General features: G+C 42.2%; 1 protein-coding gene across 5 annotated transcripts in view; it reads left to right on the forward strand.

Annotated features, from left to right (window-relative positions):
* The window catches only part of LNX2 (ligand of numb-protein X 2), a 57,459-nt gene extending 53,997 nt beyond the window's left edge, over nucleotides 1–3,462 (forward strand). For all 5 annotated transcript variants that reach the window (XM_032680314.1, XM_032680317.1, XM_032680316.1 and 2 more), the window contains exon 10: nucleotides 1,079–3,462. In XM_032680314.1, the coding sequence (XP_032536205.1) occupies nucleotides 1,079–1,214 (136 nt within the window). In that variant the 3' untranslated portion in view covers nucleotides 1,215–3,462. The remainder of the gene's footprint in view (nucleotides 1–1,078) is intronic.
* The last annotated feature ends 6,517 nt before the right edge of the window (nucleotides 3,463–9,979 follow it).

The following is a 9,979-nucleotide window of genomic DNA, read 5'->3' on the forward strand; positions in this document are numbered from 1 at the left end:
GTGAGTGAGGTGCCAGTCAGTGAACTGTAGCATTGTGGTTTGGGTGATGTGGTTCCCTTGGTTCTGACAGAGAAGGACTTCTGAACGCACATTTGACTGGTCACACTGCATCCTCTTCCTCTGCTCTAGCCAGGTGGAGGGCACCGGGAGAGTTCAGGAAAGCATCTTTTTGCCACCCATTTCGGTGCCTCCAATAATTGGGAAGATCAGTTTCAGGAAAAGTCCCATTTGATCTCCCAGGTCATGTTCAACTGCTCTGGGGAATGCCAAACACCACACTCAAGTCACAAAGAAGAGATGTCTGGAGATGAAACAATCTCAACATTGGAAGGACTTATCTGCCTTTTTTGAAGTTTCTCTTGAGTGTCTGAAAAAACCAAAACTTAACCCTTTGAGGTCAATTTTCTCAGGGCCAGCAAGCAGCACCTTCCAAAATTTCTCTTCCCTGCTTCAAAACACAGAGATGCTCCAACTTCTCAGTTGAACCATCTGCTGAGGGAGATTTCAAGCCAAACGGTTACATTTGACAAAATCATAAGCCACTGAAAACAAGGTTCTCGGTTGGAATGTGGTTGGTTGGTAACCATAAGTATCTTTACTTACACCTCCTACAGTAAAGGCATGTTTGGTGTAAATGTGCTATAATCCACACAAACAAACAGAAATGCTTCTGTCATGCATGTGCTACCTCATTATCTTCTCCTGACTCCATCAGGTCTTTCCAACTCGCTCTTTTCATGTTTCCCTCTAGGTCTGTTCTTAATACAGAACTACCTTTGTATTAGAATTGAATTCTGGCAGTTTGGGAATTTCCCAGATGAGTTTCATAGAATCCTAGAATATTTTCCAAGTTGGAAGGGACCTTTTAAAGGTCATTTAATCCAACACTCCTGCAATAAGCAAATATATCTTTCAGTAGTAGGACAGACTTAAAATTTGAACCCCTTTGGGTTTTTTTAGCTGCCATTCCAGCCTGACGGAAACCCCAGCAGTGCAGTGCTGTTTGTTGGTGTGTGCTAATTACAGCAGAGCAGGACTCATAATGTCGTTTTTTCTTTTTCTTCTTGTGTTTTTTTAGGTGTGGTGATATGATTGTTGCTGTAAATGGACTATCCACGGTTGGAATGAGCCATTCTGCACTCGTTCCCATGCTGAAGGAGCAGAGGAACAAAGTGACTTTAACTGTGATTTGCTGGCCTGGAAGCCTCATATAGATGTGTGAATCACTTCTGTTCAAAGCAGCATCTTCTTCTAGATAGCTGGCACAAAAATTTCCTCTATCTTTTTTTCCCCTATTAATACAGCTGGTTATAAGCAGGGCCAAAACTGCTGTATTTTCCTTTTTTACAGGCCTCTCAGACTTACTCTATGTATTTTTCCAGCCTTAAATGGCTATTTCTGTTTGCTGTGTCTGTTGCTGACACAAATGCAAATGTACACAAGCTCACAGAGGAACTCCCACTCCAGTATGGTTGTCATTGAGTTTTTCTCATCAGGCTTGTAGAGTCAGCAGAAGAACTTAGCAGTTCTTTGGGTTTCTCTGCACAGTCCTCAAGTTATATATGATATATAAATGTAATATTCACGTGACCGCTGTTCCCTTCAAAGAGAACTTGTGTCAGTTCCAGAATGACACATTTATCTGCTGCTATGAATCAAAACCTGTTTCCAAAGGTACATCTCTTCATTTTCTAAGCCTTTCCAATTTTGATTCCATATTTCAGACTGATTCAAGTATTCCATCTTACTCATCAGAAATTACTTGGTCCCCCAGATTTTTCTTGCAGGGCATCAGTGTTCATAGAAAAGTAGGACAAAAGCCTGATATTACTGGAATTTTTATAAAGTGCAATAATTGGACTCTTTGTTAGGAAACTTTAATATATTACAGAGTTTGTACCCTATAATGACAAGAAATATGGAAGTTATTTCCATTGCAATGCTGGCAAGAATACACGTGCCCAAGGTCGCCTTTGAGTAAATGGCTTGCAGTATTAGACTTTACTTCACAAATGAATGTTTTGCTATGTCAGAGAATTTTGATGAACATTTTTATGAAGATCATTTTTACCATTTCTATTGTAGTTGTCAGCTGTCTTTATTCAAGTGTGGAAACAATACTTTGACTTGTACTTTCTAAATGAGAGAATTATTTCCAGGGAAAAAAGCAAGCTATTAAGAAACCATATGTTATGGTTTACAGGTGGGCAGGCTAGAAGGAAGACTCTTTGATTTCAAGTCCAACTGCAAAGTTCACTCTTACTCTGTCATCTGCTGACAAATGTGCAAATGCCTTGATATCAAATGCTGAAACGACCTCTTTTGCATTTCAGGATATTTTTTTTTTCCCTTTAGAGAGCACCTGCTATTAAGTTGTCGGTAACACTATTTGTCTTGGATTGTATTTAGTATTTTTACAAATGAACCTGTAACTTCTAGACTTTGCCTTTCCATGATATTTGCAGGCTAAGCACACATTTGTGTAAGAAAAGACGGGTGTAGCACAGAAAAGTGTGCTGACCTGGAGCTAACCCTGTGCGTTGTCAGTGTTCTCAGTATTTGCAAAAGAGCTTCATTTATAAACCAGGTTCCCAACCGGAACTGATTTTCTGAATGACCTCTGTATTGTATTATTAATTACCAGAGAATGTATTTGAGAGTCACAGCATATTTCAATTGTGAAGCATGAACTTTATTTTCAGACTTAGCTGGTATAATATTGGGGCATATTATCGCATGTCATTAATTCCAGTAGCTTTGTTTTCAAAAGAAATGAAGTTACTCTTTTGCAAAAAAAGAAAAAGAAAAAAATAGTAAAAATCTCATGTAAGTGAAGTGGGTTTATTCCTCTCTGTAATGTATACTATCAGTTTAATTTCATAATACTAAAATACAAAAGAATGTCCTCTCCAGTATATTACTGTAGTGAGAATCCTTGTTTCTGAAACAAACACCAAATTTATTTGATACTCTAACTAATTTGAGAACAAGTTTTCTCCCGTCCTCAGATGGTGTTTAGCTGTATGCTTTGCCCTTAATGCAGACTTTTTTGTAAAGTACATCTTAGTGTAGACTTTAGGGAAGTTTTTGACATATGTATTAGATTTAATATTTTTTATTTTAAAAATTACACTTTTCATTCAAAATTCTGCGAAGATATTTTTAGATTTTTTTCCTTTTATATGTTATATGTAACAAAAGCATGGGTTAGCTTATACTGTGCAGTTTTGTTTCTGTGTGCTGTAGCTTTTGATCAGAATATTTAGCGATAAAACGTTTCAGAATAAATTCGCTTCCTGAAACATTTTTCCCCTTTTTCTTGTAGCTGATAGTTGGGTTTGGTTTTCTGTGCCTTCTGTTTTAAATTATTTCAAGTTTATTTTTTTTTCCAGATACTGCTATCTAATTGTATGGTATTAATGAAGGATGAATGAAAATAAAAGTTCATTCTACACATTGTAATAACTCAAAGTATTGTCTCACTCTTTGCAAAAGATACGGGTAGCTCAATGCAGACTCAGTTTGAAGGTTATTTTTTTCTGCCATGATTTTTCATAAATTACAGTTAATGAATGTAGCAAAAGGGTGTCTGAGGGCATGCTCATCCTGCCAGGGCAATATACCAGCTGTTTAACTAGAACTCAGAGCTGAGAAGTGTTTCTAAAGTGGAGGTAAGATCTGTGCCTCATGGTACTTTGCCACAAGTAGCGTTTCCTCTTTCCCCCTCAGTGCCAGCTGGTACTGATCAGCTTGAGGATGTTTTCACAGCAGAGATTTGATGCAAGGAGACAGTCCTGCTGGAAACATCAGTTTTACAGCGAAAACTTGAGCCTCCTGGTTATCAGTTTCCATCTCCTGCAGGCAAGTATGCTCTATCTTTAGATGTCTGCAATGCTAGAACAAGTCTAAAAGCAATTTCTTAATGAATTGCAGTAAAGTTGCCTAGAGTCTGTATTCTTACTCCTTGCAGTAGTTAGTGGGTTATGAATAGTTGAGTTGCTTTAAAACAAAACTGTGCCTATGTACAGAAATGCAGAATAAACCAGCCATGTCTGCCAGTAGGCTATGAGGTCTTCTACTTCTGTAAGGTAAGAGCCAGACCATCAGAGGTTTGGTTTATGGACAGATGAATGAGTTCATTTTTGCACCTGGAGGTGCACAGAGCTTTGTGTAAGGTGGTGGACTTACTCACCTGTGTGCTGGATCTTCTTGGGAGGAACAACTTTCCCAAATGACTCTAGGGATCTCAGTTAGGAATGTAAAATGGTTTATTTGTTTCACAACATGCCAGTGAAGTGAAATTTGAAGGTACTTCATTTGCCACTCTAAACTTTCTGTTTAGAGCAACTGAGGGGGGAAATCAACATCACAGAAGAATTAAGAATTCATATATTTGCAAATTCCCTAATAGATTTGGGGTGGGTATAATCAAAATCTAAGCCTGATTCTCAGATACAGTGTGACAGAAGCAAGGCAAATTCCTTTTAGTTAAGAAACTTGATCATTTACTTCTGAGGCAATTTTAATGGATCATAAAAATTTATTAACAAACTAAGGTAGGATCATGCCGAGTTAAAAGTATGTGTATGCCAAGCTGGGCAGGAGTGGTAGCAGCAGAAATGGAGTTAAGGCCACATATGTCTGATGCCACATGGCCCAAGAAGATGTTATAACACCAAGGAAGATCAGTGAATATCGTTATTGCAATTGTCTCAGGCAACTTTTGGGCGAGCTTACTCACCTAAAAAGTGGTTCTCTCTTGACACATAGAAAAAAGAGAGACAGAAGTGACCTTGTCATACCTGGCATAAATCTGTCCAGCTAGTGAAGAAAAATCCTTAGATGACTTATTGCCCAGAGGATGGAGAAGGCTTTAGGCTTCGTAGTTTTGGGACAATTCAGATAACATTATATGAGTAAGAAAGCTTAATCTTGACTAAATGTTGGCGTTGTCCTTCTATTTGTTGCCGTATCACATAGATAGGTCTCATGAATCTTAGCAGTGCAGTATGGATGCAACACCTATGTCAGTGATGCATTGCAGTTGACACAATGGTGATGAACTCCCTTCTGTAGAGTCATGCAGAAAACTTCGGACAACTCAGAAATCAAATTGGCCCAAGAGTCCAGTTAAAGGCAGCCTGCTCTGCATTGGCCATGGCATTCACTGTGCCTGAAGCTGTTTTAGAAGGAGAAGGAATGTGTTTGGGTTTGGGGGTTGTTTTTGTTGTTAAGCTATGCTGGTAAAGGCTGACTGGAGGAGTCTGTGGGTTGCAAGCACAGCCAAGCAGAAACAGCATGCTTCTCAGTAGGGAATGCCAAGTTTGTTTTGCCAAAGGACGGATGAGAGCCAACTGCTCCTGTCACAGGTCACGGAGGAAATGGGAAAGAAATGGAAGGCCACAAGTCTCTTCTGTGACTCCTGGGGACAAATATCGTATCTAAGAGGGGCTGCCCCTCTTCACTCTCCTTCCTGAGTAGTAGTAGCCTCAATTCCCCGCACAAACCTTTCCTACCCTGTCTTAGCCGCAGCAAGCAGCTGTAGAGACCCTGTAGAGACCATGGCTCAGGTTTGGAGAGAAGAGATAATGGTATTGAGGCCACTTTGCATCCCACAGCAGCCTGCCACAGTGGGAAATAGTAGCTTTGGCTACATGGGAATCAGTGGTCCCAGTGGTGACTCAGTCTTGGGGGTCTTGCAGGGAGGTGGTCTGTAGAACAACCACCCCTTTCTTTTTAAGATGCAAATGCAAGGGTTGATGTAAACACATCAGGAACTCTCTCTAACTCTGGTCTTGGAGCTAGGTTTGCTAACACTGTGGATCCATAGCATGCAGAATAATCTCTGCTGTGAAGGGTGTTCCTCTAGCAGCTCTGATTTACTCCCATAGTGTATGACAGTGCAAAACCACCAGACAGCAAGACCCAAAATGCTTTTTTTCTCCCCTAAACAGGCAGGTATTGAACCTTAAGCAGCCTTAGGGCAGGCTCGGCCATCTGACTGGTTCTACAAGCCCTTTCCCAATGAGCAGCTCCACTAAAGCCAAACGAGCTGGGTTTGCAGTTTGGGCACAGCTTTGTATGGTAAGGAATGAAGTACTCAATTAAGGAACCCATTTGGTATTTCATTCGGTCAGGGACAAGCCAAAGTGTGGTGGCTTTGCTCCCAGGTCTTGCTATAAAGTGATTGTGGAAAGCTACTGAAGAGAAACCTTTTAATCAGATTAGAATAGATAAAGAGTATAACCCCTTGGTTATACAGTTGAGCTTTCTAATCATATTAAACTTTAATACTGGCATCAGTGCCATATTGGAACAACAATCGCAAAAAACTGTAAGCATAAAATATTACAGATCCTTAAACATATTACAAAATGTCATCCACTAAAGTTAAGAAATGTTGTTGTGTTTGGGGAAATGTGCCAGCTAAAAAAAAAACAACACCCGGGAGGCTGAAGTCCTATGTACATGTGCAGATTAAATGCAGCACAGCAGAGGCAAGGCTTGACCTTTTTGTTTCTTACATTTTTATTAATTAAATTGCTTCCCAAGCAGCTATTTCTGCCACCACTATTACCCACCTTAGCCCTCATCTACCCGGGTGCTAAGTACACTTAACTCTTTTTGCAATCAGTTAGTGTGTCCCTTGTTGTGGGATGCAGCGAGAGGCAGTTCCTCTTTACTGGTGAAACAAGCCTGGAAGGAAAGAGCATCAGCTCTCTCACCACTCCGCTGCTGCAGTTATGGCTGAGCATCCATTGGTGCTTAAAGCCGGAGAGGACTGAAGCCAAGAGCCGAAAGAAAGGGTATGCTAATGCATTTCAAATGCTAGATTTAAGTGGGTTGATTTTCTGGTATCTGTGTGTTTCTATAGATCCGAGTTTCCTCTGTGAGTCAGGTTTGCAACTGTGAAGGACTCTGCTTGGAATCAGTGGTCTTACACTGCAGCTGCAAGTCCTGCTGGGATGCCTCCAGGCTGCCATGGCTTTGAATCGTAGCAAATGATCATGGCTGTCCCTCCTTGAGTGGAACAGCCAAGCAGTAATTCAAAACTGAAGGTTTTCCTTTCTTCTTTCCTCCAGCTGGAGTTGCCTCTTCCCACAGACATGCTGAAGATGCTATGTGGTTTGTTTTGATTGAGTAGAGTCAAGGTAGCAAAGACCTCGAATTTAAACCACACAGTCCCTTCTGGCTGCAGTGTGAGTGTGGCTGGCAGCTTGGCTTGGGGTGACATGCATGAGGGCAGTCAGGACAGGCCAGGAGCCACCACACTGTTGCAGCCCTCGTCCTATCCTGGGGAGCTGGTCCAAGGATCCTGGGTCAGCTGTCCAACTGCAGTAATTTCATCCTATTTTCATCCCAGGATGAAAATCACACCAACCTGTGTATTATTTTAACCTTGGAGTGAATTTTTTTCAGCTAAATATTTTACATCTCATGGAGTCTTTCTCATCCTTAAACTAAATAGCATTTATCCTCAGATTTTTCTTCCCAAACTTTCCATCATTTTTTCAACCTTTTTACATGTTTCCTGTCCACTGTCCTGCTGCGGTGATGCTTAGCTGCTCCCCTACAACCACCTAAGTGCTGTTTTTTCCAATGCATTTTCCAGCCTACTAATGCCTTCTCCAAGCTCAGGATCTCTCTGCATCATACTCTGACAGGTATGGGGAGGCATAAGGGGTATTTTGGGCTTTCCATCACTGCTGGCACTGATGGCACTGGATGTGCAGCATGGCACTGGGACATCTGCTGGGTTTTCTGCTCCCCACTGCAGGGGAAACATCATGACTGGGTCTTGGAAAGGTCTCCCACCTCTGGTGCCCACCCCAGCACCCCTCACGCTGGTGGCCCCACGTTGGCGGGAGGGGACCTCACTCTAACAGCCTGAGAAGTTTGGCTCTTTGTGTTTCTTTGTGATTGGTGCCCTGGTAATTATGCACCTTATGAAGATACGCGATGCAATCATACCCTTCTAAAAATGCCTTGGATTAAAAGCTTTTCCTGGGTCTTTAGGTGATGGGCCTGCAATTACAGAAAATGAACTGCATTTTAGCTTTCCATTCAAATTAATAACAGTGGTTCTCCAGTTGACTCTGTGAGTAGTTAATGGAACAAACTGGATGCTCCACTACAATAAGGGTTTTAAAGCTATTTGAGAGAGATTCTGTGTTTCAAATAGGAAAATAATTCATACAATGCAAAATTATTTTGTGTTCACATCTTTGTGAAATAATGGCTCTATGTGGCTTCGAGATGTAACTGTTTATCAATAATTATTTCAATGTGTTCTTCCATCCCTTGGTGCGCTGGGAAAGAATGACCTGCAGAGAACTCTGGAAAAAGAAAAACAAGTCAAGGAATTAATAAAGCAGAAAGGAGCATCAGCTGAGCCTGAGCTGCATGAGGGGGGTTTACCATAAACATTGAAAAATAGATTTGTGTGAGTTCATGCAGGGCAGAACATGAAATATTCTGAAACTTGTTGAATTTTAGTTACTCCAGCTCAGCTCAGTTAAGCTCCGATAGCAAATTTTGGAGTGCTGCTGATGGGTTGCAACTGATCTCAGGGAGACAGGAGCCAGCCCCACACTATATCCTAGTTAACTTGCCCTAATAGGCAGGGGCAATATAGCTCACACTTCTGCTGTATCAGCTTCTTTTCATAGCTTCTTGCCTACAGAGTAGAGGTGCATCTAGTGTATCACTTTCCACATTGGTGGAAAAACAAGTGGTCCCTTTTTCCCAGGTGCCTTTTGCATATGAACTGCACAGAAGATGGACCAGGATCCAACTCTGAACCTCTCCTGGTGAAGCCAGTCCCATTGCTCCTCTGCACTGGGGATACTGGAGGTCCAGAGCAGATTCAGATCATTTTTCCCTTGGAGCAGATGTACTGTAAGGCCACCTTGTCTCTCTTCACTATCATCACCCACATGCCACCAGCCCTGCCCACTCCTTCAGTGCCACGGTTCAACCAAGAAACGTCTCAACATCTTTGGCCCCCAGTCAGCAAATCACTGGCTGTTGCAGGGCTGGACACGGAAGGGGTGATAACTGTAGGTCATAGTGCAGCCACTGCTTTCTGGTATTGGGCAGAGTGGTTTTTGAAACCTGTGACCCTGTCTCTTACTCCTCTGCAGACACCATTTCAGTGTCTCCATTTTTATCTCCCATCCGTTTGTGTCCTGTCACTTTGGTGCTGTGATGCTGCAGCAGAAAGGGTATTGAGTGCCACAAGCAATTCCCTGCGATTGACACTGGGGCTGGCTCCCTGATCCTGGCTCCTTTAGCAAGGCAAGAAGAGCCCTGAGCATTCCCACCTCCTGCTCAAGATGTCCTTTCTTCAGGCTTGTCCCCACAGGGTGTGGGGTTGGTCCTCAGTCCCACGCACTGTGTCCTGCCGAGGGCTGCTCATCTGTCAGTATTGCCAGTTTTACTGCCTATCCCCTGGATTATAGCATCATCTATGCGAGTTTCATTACCTTCCCTGACATCAAAAATAGTAGCATTTTCAGGGCATATTTCTCAGCTGTCCAGGGCAACCTGAACTGCAATCTAAAGAAACTGTATTTTGCAAGGAGCTTCTTGAATGAAAGATTTGCTCTTTTTTCTTTTTTTCCCTGTCTCTCCCCCAAAGTATTTGCCAGAAATCCACTGAGACATCGATCACAGAGAAATATTTTTCATCAGCTGAGTCTCCTGGGACTCACACAATCACAGGAAAATATTCCCTCAGTCACTGGCCCTGTACACAAATGTGTACTGAGCTGCCCCCTCAGGTACCCTCCAGGAGGATGAGAGGCACCAATTTCCAGCAACAACCCAAAACCCGTGGCCTGGGCCCAGAGCTACTTTTAACAGCAGTGCTTGCACAAGGACAGGTTTTGGCAACATCCTGCTTCCCTGCCCGGTTGGATGTGGTCAGGAAAGAGGGTGTGTAATCAATCAAAACCTCAGGACATGAAACTGTAGGTAA

Source organism: Chiroxiphia lanceolata, chromosome 2 (assembly GCF_009829145.1).
Source record: "Chiroxiphia lanceolata isolate bChiLan1 chromosome 2, bChiLan1.pri, whole genome shotgun sequence".
NCBI lineage: Eukaryota > Metazoa > Chordata > Aves > Passeriformes > Pipridae > Chiroxiphia > Chiroxiphia lanceolata.